The sequence below is a fragment of the Vicugna pacos genome, chromosome 1, assembly GCF_048564905.1.
Source record: "Vicugna pacos chromosome 1, VicPac4, whole genome shotgun sequence".
NCBI lineage: Eukaryota > Metazoa > Chordata > Mammalia > Artiodactyla > Camelidae > Vicugna > Vicugna pacos.
The window spans coordinates 10,558,664-10,578,418 of NC_132987.1; the positions used below are offsets into that span (position 1 = coordinate 10,558,664).

General features: G+C 47.3%; 1 protein-coding gene across 15 annotated transcripts in view; it reads right to left on the reverse strand.

Moving 5' to 3' along the window:
- Window positions 1–19,755, reverse strand: part of THRB (thyroid hormone receptor beta) — a 382,671-nt gene that overhangs the window by 8,205 nt on the left and 354,711 nt on the right. For all 15 annotated transcript variants that reach the window (XM_031677738.2, XM_072949695.1, XM_072950281.1 and 12 more), the window contains 4 exons: window positions 18,291–18,438; window positions 15,138–15,343; window positions 9,877–10,023; window positions 3,847–4,105 (listed from right to left, as the gene is read on the reverse strand). In XM_031677738.2, coding sequence (XP_031533598.1) covers window positions 3,847–4,105; window positions 9,877–10,023; window positions 15,138–15,343; window positions 18,291–18,438 — 760 coding nt within the window. The remainder of the gene's footprint in view (window positions 1–3,846; window positions 4,106–9,876; window positions 10,024–15,137; window positions 15,344–18,290; window positions 18,439–19,755) is intronic.

The window sequence follows — 19,755 nt, forward strand, 5'->3', positions numbered from 1 at the left end:
CAGTGCAATGTGCACTTTTGTACATTTTAATTTCGTGCTTTTCTTCATATTTGCTGCTGCTGCACTGTGGATTTACTCAACCCCTCTCTCATATACCCGCCCTCTTTCTCTTTGAGCATGCCAGAAGAACTCACCACAGGACCCTGTAACTTTTGATCCAAACAGAAAGTCAACATAGTATTACTCTGGATGTATTCCTTCAAAGAGGAAAAGTAGCCTGGATTTTGTGGCATCAGAATTCTGTCCTTTGATGAGAGGTAAAGATAAGGTGGTTATATGAATGATACAGAGAAAACAAAAGGACATTTTGATGATGCTCACATTGAACTAAACATGTTCACAAAGAAACATTTTAAAGGTCACAGATGGTGTTTAACTCCCTAAGTCAAAATTTCTTAAAGATGTGGCTTTGGATCATTTCCACTTCACTCTCTGCTGATCACTCAGGACCAAGGCACTTACAGTGGTAACTCCCACAGAAGGCTTTGAAGGAAAGGCCTGAGAGACCGTGTAGCTGAGATGCAGAACTGAACAACAGGGCTTAGAAGACCATGCCGAGGAAGTCGGGGCCTCGGAGCTCAGATGTGTAGCTATAATTTGCCAAATGTCATGTTCTATAATATTTTTCTGGTCCTGGCAGAATTCATGAAAGTGCCCAGGTCATTAGGGTGGAGAAGACTTTAAAAAGTTAGTAAATATGTCATGTGGTGGTCAGGCAGTGACAGTGTCATAAAAATAAGAGAATTGGGAAGGATCGTTCAGTTAAGTGTTTGATAGTTTGAGATCACATTCGCAATTTCTGCCTTCTCCACACGCTCCTTTTACCTACCTTACTGATGTTATTTACTTAATAATCTGCTAGATTGGCTTACTAGAGAGGAAACCTCACATTATTTAGTAAATCAAAATCCATCTGCCATGAATAGAAGATAATCACAAAAATGGATGCATGGGAAAAACGTTTATTAAATTTTAGCTAAAGGTTCTTGCTGGAGACCTCCCCTGAGATCTGTTCTCTCTTTGTTAAAAGGGGAGGTTAGCAAGTGTTAGAGAGGTGTTAAGGACAGACTAGCACCAAACTGCATCTCTCTCTTTGCCTTACTTGAGAGGAGATATAATTTGAAAGAAAATTATAAAAGAAATAGCTTTCTCCTCCAATGTTCATAGCAGCACTATTTACAATAGCCACGACATGGAAACAACCTTAATGTCCACTGATGATGACTAGATAAAGAAGCTGTGGTATATTTATACAATGGAATACTACTCAGCCATAAAAAAGAATGACATAATGCCATTTGCAGCAAGATGGACGAACTTAGAGGGCATTATTCTAAGTGAAATAAGTCAGACAGAAAAAGACAAATGCTGTATGAATATCACTTATATGTGGAATCTAAAAAATAATATAAATTAATCTATATACAAAACAAAAAGAGACTCACAGACATAGAAAACAAATTTATGGTTACCAAAAGGTGGGGAGGGATAAGTTAGGAGTCTGGGATTAGTAGATACTAACTACTATATAGAAAATAGATAAACAATAAGGTCCTATGGTATAGCACAGGGAACTATATTCAAAATCTTGTAATAATCTATAATGGAAAAGGATCTGAGAAAGAATATATATGTATATGTATAACTGAATCACTCTGCTGTATCCCTGAAACTAACAGAACATTGTAAATCAACTATACTTCAATCAGAAAAATAAAAAGCTTTCTCACTATGTGTTTCAGTGTTACTTAAAACTGCCACTAACATGTCAGCCCCAAAATTACCTTATTGCTCCCTCCAGGAATAGAATTTCCACTTATTTAGTTCCATTTCTTTATTTTGAAGGACACTGAAGCCCAGAGATGCTAGGGGGTTTACTCAAGGTCACACAGGGAGTCCTTAGAAAAGTTCATGTTTTCTTTCTTTAAGAATAATTCTACGGAAGGGCCGAGGGCCCTGGTTTCTCACTGGCTGTTGGCTGAAGACTGCTTTCAACTTTGAGAGGTCACAAGCAGCTCCCTGTCACGTGAGCTTTCCTGACATCAGGCCAGCAAGGAGGGTCCCTGGAGCAAGTCTGCTTCCAAGAGGGAACCGTGTATAATGTAACGTCACGTAATCACATGGGGTGACCCTGAATTCCCCACATTCTACTGAAGCAAGTCATTGATTCTCAAACACTCAACGGGGGGAGTTGGTACACGGGTGTGAACATCAGAAGGGAGGGGGGACGGGAGGGCCAGGCTGGAGCCTTTCCACCACAGTGTGCAAGACGGTTCCTTATTCTATTCTATCTACTTTTGTTTCTGTCTGAGGTTTTCCATAATAAAAAGAATTATTTCCTTTTTAAAAAGTCTGCCATAGCTAAATTTTCTGTAGCAAATACATTTCTAGAACGGCTTTAAAACAGAGGAATTCTACTGAGTTAATCAAGAAGCGCAACGTTAGAAAAGATTCTCCTTGTACTTGTGACTGATATTTTTCCTTGTCTAAGTCAATCATTCATGCAATGAACAGTTCTCGAAGGCTGCTTAACACTGGCCCGAGTGCTACGTGCACAACGGGACACATCTCTGTCCCCGGAAACTAACCAGTCCCGAGGGAGAGGTGGGCGAGTTAAGCAGACAGCCATGGTGCAGGATGCCTAGTGCTGAGCACAGCTAGACTCAGGGTTCTCTGAAAACGCAGGGGATGAGTCTGAAACCACCTCTGTGTCAAGACTGGCTTTCCTTACAGAGTTTGATGTATGCTGCATTCCCTGTTTGCTGTGAGCTGATCTCTGAAGAAAAGGTGTCATCATTATGACCCATTCTTCCCCAGTGGGCATCGGAGGCTGTGATCATGAGCTCCGGCAGGGGAAGATGCCTGCAGGTTCTTTACCCTCCCCCCCCACCTAGAGGTGGACTCTGAGACCTGGGCTGGTGCTGGGACTTGTTGGGACCAAGAGAATGTGGCAGAAAGTGATGCTAGGTGACTTAAAACTGGGCCTTAAGGCATCTGCAACTTCTGCGTTTGTGTGCGTGGGACCCTCCTTCCCAGGGCAGAAGTCCAGCTACCCGGCCAGAGGAGAGGCTGCCTGGGGAAAGGCCTGGCACTGCTTTGACATCTCAGCCCCAAGCCCAGCCACTTGGACGTTCTAAGCCCCTAAGGTTTGGGGAGCAGTGCTGTAAAGCTGTAACCAACTGGAACTTCAGTGGAGGCTGAGCCGTGAACAAATCCTAGCTCTCACTCACGGCTTCCTCGCCCAGAGCTTCCCCAGAATGGTGGTGGCCGGGGTTGGGGGCGCAGGTACAGCTCAGTGGTGGAGCGCATGCTTAGCATGCATGAGGTCCTGGGTTCAATCCCCAGTACCTCCTTTAAAAATAAATAAATAAATCAACCCAATTACTGCCCCCCTCAAAAAATTAATAAAGGAAAAAAAGAAAACTAGACAAAAAAAAATCATTTCAAAAAAAAAAAAGGAAACCAAGGAAGGATTCTAAAAAAGAATGGTGGGGTCACTCCTACCCGTATCCTGTGCACACAAAACCGGAAGGGGGCAGGGTTGGCCACTGCCCCAACGCAGGCCGGGCAGTGGCTGTGGAAGGTGGACCGTTTCATGGGGACTATGGGGACTTCAACGTGGCCCTTCTGGTTCCTTCCCACCACACTGGGAGACTGCAAGAGCAACACACACCTGACAGCCTCCTTCAGGTCCCCGTCCCCTGGCAGACCCCCACTCGCTTGCTGGGGGAACATGAGATATGATTCTGAAGGTGAAGGGGGATGGAAACTCACCAAGTGACTCGAGTCAGCACCAGGCAAGCCAGAGCTCGTCCGATGCCTGGGGCTGAGTCCGGGCACACTCACCTGAAGACATCAGCAGCACGGCCTGAAGGAGGGCGACTTCCGTGTCATCCAGGTTGAAAGAAGACAGCGACATGCCCAGGTCGAAGATGGCGTCGGACACGACCCCAAGACCCCCGTTTTTCAGCTGGCCCCGTGTCACAGCCATCTCCCCATTCAAGGTTAGAGTCTCACTCTCTGGGTCGTAGCGCACAGCAGCGCGAAGGGACATGATCTCCATGCAGCAGCCTTTGAGGAGGATGATCTGGTCTTCACATGGCAGCTGAAAAGAAGCGGCACATCAGTAAAGAGCAAGTGGGCAGACAGACAACAGTGGGGAAGAGCACGCGGATCTTAGCAGCGACAGTAAGTGGTTCACCCCCGGTGATCAGCACCAGTCCTGCGCTCCGTGAGCCACGGCCTTTCCCTTCCTACTTGGCTGCAGACTTTCAACAACCATTCTTCATTCTCCAAGTTGGTCGGAATCTTCACCGACGTCTATAACCGTCACGTGTGAGACGGTGCTAATAATCCCTAACTCTGGGGGTTTCCATTCTAACACCCACTGAGACCTGCTTGCACTGAGCACCGTTTTTGTCTTGTAGCTCTAGGAGGCACAGCGGACTCGGCTGTTTAGCTGGCAACTCTGCTGCTCTGTTTTCTGCAGCAAGCTGGCGCCTTGAGTCTCCTAAAAGGCACAGATGGGGTGTCCCCACCGGCACTGGTGATCCAGTCAATGGGATGATATACAAGAAAATACTTTGAAAACAAACACTGCACAGATCTGTGAAATCATTTTCCCTATGGGGGAGGCTCTGAACAGAGGACCATGGTGTCCCTCAACCAGAGGGGTGCTACAGGAGCCATCGTGGGAGTTACCTGACCAGTCCTGGGTGGGGCTGGGTCAAGCTCTTGTGCTTACAAGGCCCAGGAATGCACTGCCTGCAAGCTCCTCCCTGGGGGAATGGTGGGGTTGGGGGAAGGGGACACTAATATTTCCCATGTGTATGTTTCTTGGAGATGTGGGGAGGGGTCCACTGCCTCAGTGGAATCCTAAAAGCATCCTACCCTGAAAAAAAAAAAAAGACACAGAACCAGAAGGTTGCTTACAGATAGATGCATGTGTCCCAGGGGGCCCAGAGATGTCACAGCTTTGCTCGAGGTCCCCCAAGGAGTTAAAGGCAGAGGTGAGACCAGAATTCAGGCCTCCTGGCTCCTAGAGTTATGTCCAGAATGACTCTACCCACTGGATCTTTCTGCCAGTGTTGTAATCTCAGTTTGAACTCATTTGATTGCCCTGTTAATTAGGATTTGTGATAATGAGATAACATTAATGATAAACTTAAAAAAAGCTTTGTGAAGAGAAATTAAAAAAAAACCCCAGAGTTTGATTTTCTGGAGGAGGGAGAATGTTTAATTAAATGCCCTTATCAAAACAGTTTGAAAGGCTACTAGTTAACGGATGTTTCTGATGAACTGGGCATCGTGCTAAGATTTACAGGCATCATCTTATTTAATCTTGACAGTAATGCAATGAGGTCAACATCCCGATTCCAAATGTACTGACAGGTGTGGAAATCCAGGCACTGCGAGGCTGAGCGGCAGGCTAGGGGGTCCCATGCGTGCACGTGGGTGAGGCGAGGGTTGGAAGCTAGGTGTGCAGAATCCATGGCCAAGAGAATAGGGGGGCTTGCTCTTTGAAGGACTTTGGGTGTAAGTTCCCGTAAACAATGAGTATGTAATGACACATCATTTCTCTCTCTTCATTAAAGCAGGTACAAATTCTTTTCTGGGAAATATTCTCGACAACACTCGACTAGTTCCATTTAGGTTACTATGTCAGCCTGAAAGTAAGACTACTGAATGACCTTTAGAATATGGGCTATTGGATAGGGAGGATATAGCTGGTATAGCGTAGTGGTAGACAGGATGCCTAGCATGCATGAGGTCCTGAGTCCAAGTCCCAGTGCCTCCATTAAATAAATAAATAAATAAATAAATAAATAAATAAATAAATAAACCCACCCCCCACATCAAAATAAGTTAAAAAATTAAAATATGGACTATTTCATGTTTTTTACTAAAATAAACCTAATTATCTTTCCCCCCCAAAAAGTTAATAAAACAATTAAAATATGAGCTATTTCATATTTTTTACTAATTCAACCTACCCACCTTACTGTTTAATTTCAAATTGCTTAGCTTTCTCTATAGAATAGAAGTCATTTCGTATTTAGTTCTGGAATCCATTCCTGTAAATTCTCTCCTACTCATTAAAAAAAAAATGACTATTTGCTTTTCTTTAGGTTTGAATTTGTACTCCTCAATTACATCCTTGGGTTCCTGGCCCCGGGGTCTGGTAGGAGATAGGAGAGCAGCGCTTGGCTGGGTCGTCTCCAGGCAGAATGGGGACTTGGCTGAAGTGGGCAGAGGCGGGCGTTACTGCCTGGGTGGTGGTCCTGTCTGCAGCCCAAAAGCCCCACCAAGGGCTTGCTTAGCACATGTTGCCGGCCCCGCCCTCTGAGTCTCTGCATTCTCCAAGTTCCTGGGTGATGCCCACGTACCTGGTTCAGGGACCTCACTCTTGAGAACCACTGTCATCAAACCGCAAAGAGTAATTACTAATCAGATAAAACCACTGATTTATTCTTTTAGCCATCACAAATGATGCAAACTTGGGCAGGCCCCTTCTTTGTAGCCAAGTCTGATTATAGATGAAGTGGAAGTTTTCCTTTAAAAATTTATTAACTCTTGATTAGTTCAAATTTAAATAAAAGCGGAAAAAGGATTAGTCAAGGATGGTAAATGGTTTGAAAACCAGGCCAGATGCCTTTTCTTTTAAGAGGGGTTTGTAGGATCCTGGTGAGATTTGTTTTGCACTTGTGGGCAAATAATGTTTTAGCCACCTGCCGACATCGTGGTTATGCTCCAAGAAGGACCTGCTTGGTGGAGAGGCAGGGGGGCCTCCCACAGGCTCTGCCTGCCTCCTGGGAGCATGTCTCTCAGCTTGATTGGCAGGGATGACAGTGCCCTGAACTCTAGACATCACCTTATGTGTGTTTTTGGTGGCTTTGCCAGTAATGATTTTAGATCTTTTGAAGCCCTTGGTTGGTAGGTTGGTGTGCATCTGAGCAGAAAATTACTGGGAGTGCAATTTGAACAGCAGGTGCATCAAACTGCCTCTGGAAAGAGACTTCTGGTTCCTGAGACCACCTGGGATCTCCAGCCCACACCACAGTTCATCTTCCTCTTTGGGGTTCCAAAGACAGTGTCAAAAGGCTGAACGTCCTCAGGAGGCCACAGACATCAGAAATATATGCATCTCTGCTGTCAAAGTAGCCATCCCCTCCCCCACCCCTGCCAATTTGGAGGTAACAGAATATCAGGGCTGAAAGACAGACGGAATCATGACTTTGAAGCAGGCTTAAATCCCTGAGGGAAACGTGAAGGGAGGCGCTTGCCACAACCCAAGCCTGAGAAGCCCACGCGGAGCCCTCGCCCTTGTCAGGGACACGGCTGCCCCGGGTGTTTGTTGCTGGTGGGGGTGATGGCTTCTTTTCCTTCTTTAACCGACCTATCTCTCCGTGGCTGCTTTCCATGAGCTTTACATTTTCCAGAAAACATTTTTGATGGGTATTCAAAGGGGAACACGTGGCTTGATACGCTAGCTGAGTTGTTGGCGTAGCAAACTCAGTGGAGTTTCTTTTCAGACACTAGGGACTGAGAGATGAGGACGCAGCCCAGGGAGAGAGGACCAAGAACGGTCCAGAAAAACAACCTCAACCCAATGCACAGAAACGCAAGATGACACCCGGGGTGGGAGGAAACCGGTGTCCTCAGCACAGACGAGCTGTGCACACCTTCTAGGGGGCCCCAAATTTGGCAGCACGTATCAAAAGCCTTAAAAGGTGTATACGCCTCGGTCCTTCAATTCTACTTCTAGGATCTGCCCTAAGAAATAGTTTTGTAAACAGGGCCTAGGTACCAGGATGCTCTCTGCAGAATATTTATATTAGTGAAAAACTGGAAATGAGCCAAAGATCCTGTAAAAGCAGGTAACGTAGGTGACAGGGCAGCGATCCTTTGGAATCTATGTGGTCATTACACATTGTTTTGTGAGCAAATACTTAAATGATATGTTCTACAGTTGAGGGTAGAAAGTTCGGGGCTGCAGTCTGCAAGGAGCACTCTTTCTTTAGCTTGGCGCTGATTAGGTGGGTGTGTTGTCTGCGCCCTTATGATATGCGCTCCTTACTCTTTAATAAAAAATTTTTACAGAGTAGTTTCACAAGTAGAAAATTCATTATGGCACAAACCATGTGACGTATTTCATATACGTGTGTGCATATATGTGTGTATACACATGCATGTATCTGAAAAGAGAAAACCGACTCTGAAACGTGAGCATTTTATCTCTTGGTGGTGCTATCGTGAATCATTACCTTTATGGTGCTGGATCAACCTCCAATGAATATGTATTATTTCTGTAATATCCTCCAAAACTTTAATAAATGTTAATTTAAAAAGCGACAGTCAAAGGCATGGGAAAGTCTACACCAAACACAGATACAAGTCCAAATTCCTTCTCTAGGACTCACCAGCCCCTCTAGGGTGGGATGTGAGCGGTCCCCACGGCAGGGATGCTGGCCGGCACACGTGGTACCGGGCCTCCTGCATAGTGAAGCCGGAGGTAAGGAGGAGGCACGCAGTCTCTCTCAGAGAGGTCTGGGGGTCAGCTACCCACAGCCTGAAGCCCTCTGCTCTGTCCCTCCAGGTATGGCTTCTGTGGAGGCTCAGGAATGGCCATGAGAAGGGTCCCCATTGGGGTCTGGGGTATCTCAGTATCCAGCTGGGCTCCCATTACTGCAAATTCAGACACATGTGAACTGGAGGCCGAGGTAGGATGGGATCATTCCAGGTGAGGACACCTAGCTTCTTTCTGGGTGAGACTAGATTCCCTCATCATGCAGGCAGCCTACATAGGGGGCTCACAGTCGTATGTGGCCCTGTCTGTTCGGTGTCTGTCTGGATCGTCTTGGATGTATGAAGAGCAAGAGATTGGCAAGAGATTTCTCGAAGGGGAAAAATTCTCCAGATAACATAACCAACCCCATTTGATTGAAAAAAGGAAGATTAGAGGCAGGACGGTAATGGAATAAATAAAGTAAAATTTCATCTAGCAATAAAACAGATGAAGCTAAAATGTATGGAACACCTACGACCCAGGCACTGTCCACATATGATCCCACTGAAGCCTCTCAATAGCTCCAAGAGGTAGATACCGCTATGACTCCCATTTTAAAGATGAGATAATCAAGGTCTGAAGGCATCTGGATCCTGCCCATGCAGCCAACCCCAGAACCTGTGCGCTCAGCCCCAGCAGGGTAGGACTAAAGTTAGGGATGGCGTGTCCCCAAGGGGAAGACTCTGAGCTCTGGTGGGGGAGCTCTCCAGGGTGCCCTGAAGATGGGACAAGAAAGGGTGCGCTTATAAGAAAACAGAGAGGAGTTAAGTAGATTTTAAGATCCTTGCTCTGGGAGGGTCACTTCACTCATTCTTGAGGGTAAAGAAACAATCACACAGCCATCTTGCTGGGATACGCTGTGGAAAGAATGGAGACTGAGACTCAAACCACGGCCCCACTCTTGAATAAGTGAACTTATTCTCTTTGATTTTAGTTTTCCCCATTTTAAAAATGGGGTTAATTAAAGCTACCCTGCTGATGTTGTTCTAAGGACTGGATTTAAGGTGGCAGACTTGAGCATAGTATGCTGAACGAATGGAGGTTTGGCTGTCAAGTGTTCCTGTGCCTGGAGTCAGGCAGTGGCTAGGCTCTTCACCGACCTCACGTGGACAAGCTAAACGAACGAAGACTGAACAGAGAAGGTGGGGAGATACACACGCAACCACGCATTTGCGTTTTGTGCCGACCTTGCCTTCACATGACTAAGTCCCTCCTAATTAGTATTGACTTATAAATAGTCCTCAGTATTCCTGGAAATTGATGAACGTATAAAATGAAAAATAACGAAGAAGGAAAAGCAATCTCCTCACCTCACAAAACATAGGCAACTTTTTGGCAAAATCCACCACTCTGGTAATTGCTGGTGTGATGATTTTTGTAAAATGGCTGAAGGCTTCCAAGTCGACCTTTCCACCTTCTGGGGCGTTTACTATTGGTGCTTGTCCGATGTCTTCCGGCTGAGGAGGAGAAACAAGGAAGATTTAAATGAAGAGGCTGAAGGGATCTTTACTTATCATCCTTCTCACGTGGCAGAAAATCTCTTCTGAACTGACATACTACACAGTTTCCGCATTGTTTCTTAACAGACCGAAGTGTTCTGTTAATAACACTGCATTAACAGTGTCACATCCTTGGAGTTCTCTTGGCAAAAATACATGTCTTGGCTGTTGCTTTAATTGGCCCCCAGTGATAATGTTCACAGGATTGTTGCTGCAGAAATTGAGAGAGAGAAGGAGAGAAGGAGGGAGGGAGGGAGGGAGGGAAGGGGGGGAGATACAATAGGAATTTGGGTTCTGCTTCTGAATGCACAAAGGTGACATCCATTCAGGGGGCTCTGGGGGGCATTTTCAGGGCCCTGCACACTCGGTGGGTGTCCTTGCGTGCGAGGTGGGCACTGTGTGGGCGGTGATGGGGAGCCCTGGCAAACAGCGCCTTGGGGATTCACTCTTGCTTTTGATTCATTTTGCTTGGCTCGAAGTTCCTGTCTGCCCCACAGACTCCAGTTGGAGGAGGGCTCGCAGGCTGGGGGAGGCGCCCTGCTACAGGCTCCCTGCAGGAACAGACAGGTGTGCACTTGGCAAACCCGAGCGCAGAGTGGGGAGTTTGCCAGTATTACTTCTCTGCGCTCACCTGCCCAACCATCCATCGCCTTGCTGCTCAAAGGGTGGCGTAGCAGCGTGGGTGTCGACTGGGGACTTGTTAGAAATGCAGAGTCCCAGCCCCCTCCCCAGACCTCATGGTGCCGACCCATCACGTCAGCAAGGCCCCCCAGAGACCACCTGGTGTTCAGTGACCACCACGGTGTGGCCTCTCTCATGCATCTCCTGTGGTCACCATTGCTTCCTGCCAGGAACAATCCTCTCAGCCGCCCCTTCTTGTCCTTGTGATGATGATAACCACCGTTTATCTGCAGCCGGCACGGGGGCCAGCCCCTCCGAGCTTGTGCATTGCCCTAGGTGGTTCTCACCGCATCCCTGACTGGCAGATGAGCAAAGAGCACTCAGGGAGGTGAAGGATGGTCCCCCTGAGGCCAGGGTTGATTCTCGGTCCTCCAGGAAGTTGTGAATGTGCTCAAAGGGATTGGAGACTGCCTGACAGTGGCCACCTTTGCCGAGAGCCACCATGGACAGCCAGACACAAGGTGCCTGGGGTGGGAGGCACAGGAAGGTGGGTGGAGAGGGCAGGAGGAGTTGGCTCTGGGAGCTGATGAGCAAGGCTGACCCCTCACCTGCTGGGTGGCCGGTGAGGGCACCTCCTGCTACAAGACTGTGACCTACCACCGAGGTCCCCAAACTTCACTGTGCATCAGAATTACCCCAGACTTTCTGATTCAGTAGGTCTCTGTTAGAGAATCTGGGTCTCCAATAACCTCCCAGGATGTGCTGATGCTGCTGGTCCGAGCCCACTCTTGGCAAGTCACCAGGCTAGCAGTAACCACGTCCAGCCCAGAGGAATCCAGTTCCCATTTTTCTTCCCCCATCTCCCCTGTGGCTGCTCACGTCTAATTTTTAGCACGAAGAAAAGCAAGGATGACTCTTTCACGCTCCGGTCGCCAGGGCACCAGGGTCAACCAGAGTAGCCCAGGCCCTCCCTCCAAAGGTGTGGGAGGGCTTGTGGTCACAGCCTGGGGGAAGATTTTTAAATTGATTACATAACAAAGTCTGGCAACAGTGACCTCTTTTGGATTATCCAGGAGGTTCTTCTGTTTATTTTATTTTACTTTTTTAATTGTTTGTTTTGGGGCCAGCGAGTGGATGGGAAAGAAAGCTGGTTTCTGTCTATGTTTTCATAATCAATGACATTTTGGGGCAACTATTGGCTTGGCCAACCCATGGGAGGCTACTGCTCTGCTGGTCCTCAGGATGCAGACGGGACTGATGGAATAATCACACGGACAACTTCCTCTCCCTCCCCTTCTCCCAACCCTGTCCTTCTCACGTAGACGGGGCTCGGGGGAAAGGCACCTCATTTCCTCCTTTGGGCAATGCAGCTCCCTGCATTCTTCAGACTTCCTTGCTGGTCCTTCTAATTCCTCCCACCCCAAAATGAGGTCCTTCTCACCCACCTTGTCCACTTGATAACTCTTTTATGAAGATCAACTGATAAGAGAACAAGGTCACCCCCTCACTGCCCCTAACAGCACCCTCACCAAAGGCCACCACAGTGATGAATTTAATGCGATCAGTAAGCTTTGCTTACTTTTGAACTGCCTTTCAACAAAATCAAACAAAAACAAACAAACAAACAAAAAACATGGTCACACATTAAAAAAGGATGTAGGGAGAACTTTTTAAAAAATAAACAGAAAATAAAAACATTTTAATAACACAGTTTTGGTCTGGTTGAATCCAAACATTTTCTCATTGAACACCGATAGATCTAATCTGGTTGTATTGAATGGTATTCAGTGTCCTTTGAAATGTCTTTGGCTTCATACTGATGTTAATAATTTCCATTTAATCTGTGAGTCTGTGGGGTATTTGAATCACCATCTGTGATACCTCTAATGGGTTGAAAAACAGGAGGGAAATTGTATAAGGAAATATGACCATTTTCTTTAAAATTAAATGCCCAAATGTAACAACCTCACAAGCTTCTCTATTGACAAATATATATCAGAGTAGGAAAAAAAATTTACTTTTAAGCCTTTAGGTGTTTGATGGAAAATACAATTGCTAGAAGTAAAATTATATTCAAAGTAAATGTCTTATATCATTAAGGTTTATATCCATAATAGATCTTGAAACTAGGAAAAAATACATGTGAACTGACATAAATTAACGCATGAGGTATTAGAAATGAAAGTTGAGCAATGCAACCTTGTTTGTGACATCCCTGAAGATTTTTCACCCAGAAGGACAACACATTACTTGCTAAAAATAGTTGGAAGATATTAAAAATAGAGAACAAACATTTGGCATCAGTTGAACCCACTGGCTATCTTCTCACCGCTGGTAGCCCGGTGACCCACTGCACGAACACAGCTGCTCATACACACACGCGTGTGTGTGCTCACCCCATCAGACTTGCGCACTAAGCACGGGTCTCCGGTCTGGGGACTCACCAGTGGAGACTGTGGGGAGGCTTGGTTTTTGCCCCTGACGCTCAGACTGCCTGGGCTTCTGGCTGGGTCGTGTGCCCGAAGGGACCTCCGGAGACGGCCCCGCCCAGCTCTTCACCTCTCTTCCCCGGCCTGCCTTGCACTTTGCCATCTCTGGGCTGCCATCCAACCTGACTTGTTTTCTTCAAAGCCCGCACTTCTGTCTCATCTCTGCCAATTCCAAATCCCACCCAATTCCAATTCTGTCCTCTCCTCGAAGCCTTCTCTGACGGCCTCAGTGTGAAGTGATGTCTGCCTCATTTGAATACACATGGCGGCCCATGGAACCACTCATCTGGCATTCAGGCACTTACTAATGTTACTTTTGTTGTCGTCCTGTAGGTGCACATCTAAGTCAGGAACTTCTCAAGGTGGAGGAACATGCCTCAAGTATCTTCGCCTCCTGTTTAGAGGGCATTGGGCCAAAAGGCGTCCCTGATGGGCTGGATGTGGGGTGAGGGTGGAGGACTGAGCGAGTGAGTAGATGTCTGTCTATGCATGTACTCAACCAATATTCGTTGAGCAACTACTGCCGGGTCAGGCTTTGCTCTAGATGCTGAGGTTACAACAATGAATGATGCATCCTCAAGGAATGTTCGTGTCAGGAAGGAAGACAATAGATAAGGAGACTACTCTTTGGAAGACTTTAAGTTTGTGATGAGACTGGAGGTGGACATAATAATACGTGGGGCTCAGGAGACAGAGTGGTTGGCCAAGGCCCCTTTGAGAAGTGATGTGTGAGCTTTAGCTCGAAAGATGTCAAGAGGGCAGGCTTCAGCAGGTGCAGAGGACATTCAAGGCAGAGGGAAAACCCAGTGCAAAGTCCCCAGGCCAGAAAGGAGGCCCACGTGGTTAGGCTCAGAGGTGGCATGAGATGAAGGATGGGAGGGCCAGGGCCCCATAGTGATGGGCCTTTGTGGTCCATGGAGAGGCAATGGGCATGTTTTAGATGCCATAGGGCACCACTTATGGGCTTTAGACAGGGGCGCAGCATGAGGAGATTTACAGTTTATTTTTACTACATGGAGAAGGGATGTGGGAGCCAAAGGGAGAGACAGGTGAACAGCAGCAGTGGTTTGGGCAGGAGATGGGGTGGGTGGACTACAGGAGTTGTCATCGAGATGGAGAAAAGTGGGACTTCAAGACATATCTAGGGAGCCAAGGACAGGGATTTCTGATGGACTGGATGTGAAGTGAGGGACAGTAAGGAATCCAGCGTGTCTCCTCTGGGGCTGTGGAGGGGATGCGGGCAGACGTACAGAAGGAGAGATTCAGGGGCGTGTGTGGGTGTGGGCTTCAACCCTAGCTTGGCTCGAGAGGAGGCTGGGGTGACACAAATTGAGAATTGGCTTTCTGCTTTGACTGTTTCAGCACAATGGTTCAATGTGAGTAGGAAACGCTGCTGCCAGCTGACCTGTGCACGTGGCTGCCTCAGAGCTGAGGGCTTCTTGGCTTGAACCTGTAGCTCTGCGGCCCAGGCGAGGGGAGGGGGCCAGAGGGACTCTTCCTCTGAGTGATCACAGGGTGTCTCCCTGCACCTTTGTAATGGCGGACAAATGGCGATTCAAGGTCCCTGGGATATAAGGTGGTCCCTTCTCCTGGGATGAGCAGGGGCAGGACGGTGAGGGTGGTGGTGGCAGGGGTGAAGCACATAGTTACCCTGTATGAGGTTGCCAAGCCCTTACATCTGTTACTTTTATATCACGGGTCAGAGCATAAAGGCAACTGAGCCTTAGGTTGGGGAGGTGACTTACCCAAAGTCACCTAATTAAATAGCAACAGAGGCGAGCAGTGCACTCAGGCTGTCTGGTTCCGACGTCTATCACATAACGACCAGACTATGCTGCCTTCTTCTCCCGTAACTGCAATCATCTTGGGCGACAGAAGCCTTCCTGACTCGGCTGCACCTGTCTGGTGACCTGGCCACGCAGACCACACGTGGCCGCGGAGGCAGAGACGGCGGGGCCTTACCAGGAACTTCCGCTTCTGCTTCCAGTGGCTGCCCTGGGCGTTGGTGGCCACGTGGGCCTCGGTCACGGTCTTGATGAGCTCCCACTCCTGGTCGGTGGGCTCGGGCTTGTGCCCGATGGACCTCTGCAGCTCCTCCCGCCGCCTCTTCTCCCGGTTCTCCTCGATCAGCTTCCTCTTGGCCAGACGCTTGCTGTCGTCCAGGACCACTGCGGACGGAGGGGGACACAGAACAGACACTCCCCAGACACCTGGCAGACCTGCGGGAGCCTCGGGCGGGGACCGCCGGTGCGCAGACGGCGCAGGGGGTCCGCGGGGGCATCGCACGGGGCCGTTTCCTCCCTCGGCAGCAAAACTGCCATCGACCCCAGCGCCAGACTCCCAATGCCTAGCCTGCTCTTCAAAACAAAGCTTGGTGTTGGAGGGACTTGGAACTGGGCGTCCTAGCTCCATAAAGGGTGACCCTAAATAAGAACGAAGCAGAGACAGGCAAAGCCGCACCTTTCCACAGGTTCACAGGTTCACAGGTGGGTCTGTCTAGCCAGTCATCTGAATTCGCTCTTATGATTTCTGTTCCTCCCCTCAGCCCCACAAACGATTCTCAGTAAGAAGAACTTCAGGTTAAAGAAAAGTTCTGCAGCAAGAAACCGGAGGCAGAGGACCCCTTCCTCAGAGGAGAAAGGAGTTTAACCCTTTATTAGTTTCCTGAAGGTAGAGTGGAGTCCGACAGTGCCTGGCTCAAGCCTTGTGGGCACTCACTTTGCATTTCTCTCTACCTGGTCAACCTTCAAAGGTTGATTAAAGAGCCCAGGCTGTGGAACTGAGAAAAACCTGTGTTTGAATCCTGATACTACCTCATTCTAGCTGTGTGACCTCTGGCAAGTTACGTAGGCTCTTTGAGCTTTCATTTCTTCCTGTAGAAAATGGGATCAATAATACCTACTTCACAGGGTCTCAGTGCGAAAATGCACTCCCTCCACGTGGTCAGGGAACATAGCCATGACTTTTATCATTTACACAAAAGGGAAATAAGAAAGGTAGGTGGCAAGAAACCTATACTTCTGTGCTTAATTTCCAAAATGAAACTATTCTGCCAGACTCTCAGTGGCATGGACACAGGTTTTACACTACAGAGTCATCATGTTTTACAACTGGAGGGGTCCTCAGCTCTTATCTAGTGCAAATCCCTCCTTCACAGAGGAGATCATGACTTGCCTGAGGTCACACAATAAGTTCATGGCAGAGCCAAGGCAAGAGCCCCGACTCCTCACTGCAGTCCTACAACATCACTGTCCTAGGGTCATTTCTTGATGAAGGTGTGACCTGGTAGGAAAAGAAGAATAAAAGCAAGTGTAGTGGAAGAAGAGAACCAAAGATGCCTTGATAATCCACAAACCGAATAACGAAACCCCAGGTCACGTAGATGTGACTGGATCACCAGTCAGGGGAGCCCTGACCATGTGAGCAGTGGGGATGAGCCCTGTTGAGTCCTCGTGGGTCACCTGTTAAAGGCAGAAGGAGGGGGGTGTGCTCATAGACCCACTCCCCACATGCTTCCATGGTGCCAGAGATCGTGATGTGCGACATGCATTATTTAATTGAATCCTGAAAACCACCTGTGGGGTTGGCGATAATTTCACACAAAGGAAACCTGAGGTTAAGCCCATTGGTCACACAGCTAGTATGGGGCAGACCTGGGATTCCAACAGGTTTTCTGATTATAAAACCCAAGCTCTTATAATGCCTCACCAATGAGTAAGGTGCACTCAAAATTAATTTCCACCCAGTCTAGATTAACACTGAGTTTTTTTTTTTAACTTCATCCACATTCATATCTTTACCTTCTCAATAAAACAATGCAATGGACACAGCAGGTCCAGCATTTCCACAGAACCTTAGCAGGCCATTTGTTGGCAACAGATAAAAGCCTTTAAAAGATAAAGACAAGGAACTGAGCCAGAGGTGCGGACTAACCCAGGGTTTCCAGCCTAACGCCCTGACACAACCCTCCTCCTCTTGAGATTCCCCTTCCGCCTTCTTTAATGGGCAAACCAGGATGGTCCACAGATTTTTTTTTCTTTTTTTGGTTCTAGCTGAAAGAACTCTGTTTACCACACAGATGTAGCTGTGACTACTTCCTCTTCATGAGGAAAACTTCCATTGCTTTCTTTTTTTCCTTTCTCTCCTTCCTTCTTTTTCTTTTCCTTAAACTAAAAGCTGGAATCCTTCACTGACGTGCAAAAAATTTTATGCCAGTAGAAACCATTAACCCTGATGCCTGGCAAAAGAGAGGACACACATTCTGAATGACATGATTCTTATTTTGTTATTAGATTAATTAAAGGGACTGGTGTAAATCCCTTGCACAGTGTGGGGAGAAGAGACTCTGACGGCTAATCTCACCACCATATGCTGTGGCACTTTGAAAACCGGGTAGGGCGACTTCAGCTTGGAATGTTTTTATGGTTAAAAATATAACAAAAAAACCAACTGCAGAATGAGTCATGCAGTAGCACTCAAGTTCACATTCTTCAGAAATTTCTGAACAAGATGTTTTCTGCCAGTGCCCCGACTCCACAAATGTCCACAAAATAAATCCCTGTCTCTGCTTTTTATTTAAAAAACTAAAAAAAAAAAAAAAAGGTGGGGGGAAGGTAATTAGGTTCATTTATTTTTTTAATGGAGGTACCGGGGATTGAACCCAGGGCCTCGTGCATGCTAGGCATGCGGTCTGCCACTGAGCTATAGCCTCCCTGCCTATCTTCACTTTTGAAAAAATATCAGGATGTGTCCACGGTTCTCACCACATGGATGCTGTGTGGACAATTACACCTTATTAAGGTGGATGGACAAGACATCTCATCTGTGACCTCTGTGCAAATGGAGTATTGCTGACCGTCCTGCAAGCATGACGGGGACAATTTAAGTGCTGTCCCTCACCCATCATCTGGATGCACTGGGAGTCAGGAGTTGATGGGGAGGGTGGACTGGAAACCGCCCGGCCTTGGCTGGGAGTGGGGGTCCCTGAGGATGCTGGTGCCCTCCCTCTGTCCACCTGGGCTCCTGCCTCCTTCCCTGCCGGGTCGATCTCCTGGAACCAACCTTTTCCCTAGTTAACACTCCCTGAGTGTGAAGCCAAGGAAGAAGATTACTTACAATCTGTTGCCATGCCAACGTAGATGCATTTTTTAAAGCGACACTCCTGGCACTGATTTCTTGTCACTTTGTCTATGACACATTTTCCTTCATATTTACAGGAATAGGACGGATGGAGATTTTTCTGAATGGTTCTTCTAAAGAAACCCTACGTGAAAAAGAGAGACCCAAGACAACCGTTTCATATTTTCTAGAAATAAATGGCTCCAGCATTTTGTGTTTTCCCAACTGTGATGGATTGTTTTGGGCCCTGCCTGTGTTTGAGCTTGGCACTCAACCTACTCACGTACAGGGCAGTCAGCCCAAAGGGGATCTAAGGAATTCTAGGTCTAAGGTGAAGGCGATGTCAGAGGCTCCAGAGTCAGCACCTTCTTGGCATTTATTCAAGGCTAGTGGGAAAATCTAGTGTTTGCTTTTATGTTTTCTAAATGTTGAGTAATGCAAATAAATTCTATTATTTCACTTCATAGAGTGCCACAATTGTGTTGCTAATTAAGCTAGGAAGAGATTTGGTACACTTCATACTGGAGAATAAAAGAGCGGATACTAGTGGTGCTCTATGTATTAATAATTTAATCATTTAGTATTTAAATGGATGCATTAACTGCCTGTAGAGATTTAGTGTCATTCTTGTTTTTGACTCAAGATGGCCAGGACCAGCTCAGCTAGCTCTTGAAACAACAGTACTTGGGGAGTAGAAAATTCCAGAGTCTACCAAATGCTCCCCAGAGCTCAGCGCACTGGCGCTTTCATTTCCTAGCACTGTTTTCTCGAGCACCCGCAGACATGCGCCCTAGAGTTCCGTGGCTCTTCATCTCTCAAGGCACGGGAAGACGCCACCTGAGGATGCCATGCCATTTCAGGCTTCAGTGACTTGCATGACGTCCTCAAGGCTGTGTCCTCTGAGAACCTTTCTGGGCACAATGCTCAAGTCTTAACTGCCCTTCTGTCTTGTAGGATGACGGAGAGCACTGACCGCGAGGGGTGCATTGCAAGGTGCCGCAGACCAGCCTGTCTCTCCTACAATCTTATGAAGTAGGTACTCTTAATATCTCCATTGTGGGGATTGAAAAACTAAGCCATTCACAGGTTAAATCACTTGCCCCAACTCACAGGGTAAGTACATGCTGGAACTCGACCTGGAACCCAGGAGTTGGACTCCAAATCATACTTACTTGACTGCTTATATGATAGAAACTGAGTCCAGTTTTACTGTATTATTTAAATATTTTAGACGAACATATTAGAAATAGGCCTCTCCCACCTACCCTTCCAAAAAAACACATCGTTTCATATTTTAGTAGACCAGCAGGGCAAAACAAATGTTGGAGGATGCTGTCCACCAACGCTGAAAGGGATCTCTAGCTTTGTTGCATAAATGGGACTGAAATGCCAGTCGATCTAGATTAAGCCCAAATGTTTACCCTGATTAACCTGCCTTGGCTCTGATTACGTGCGTATACCT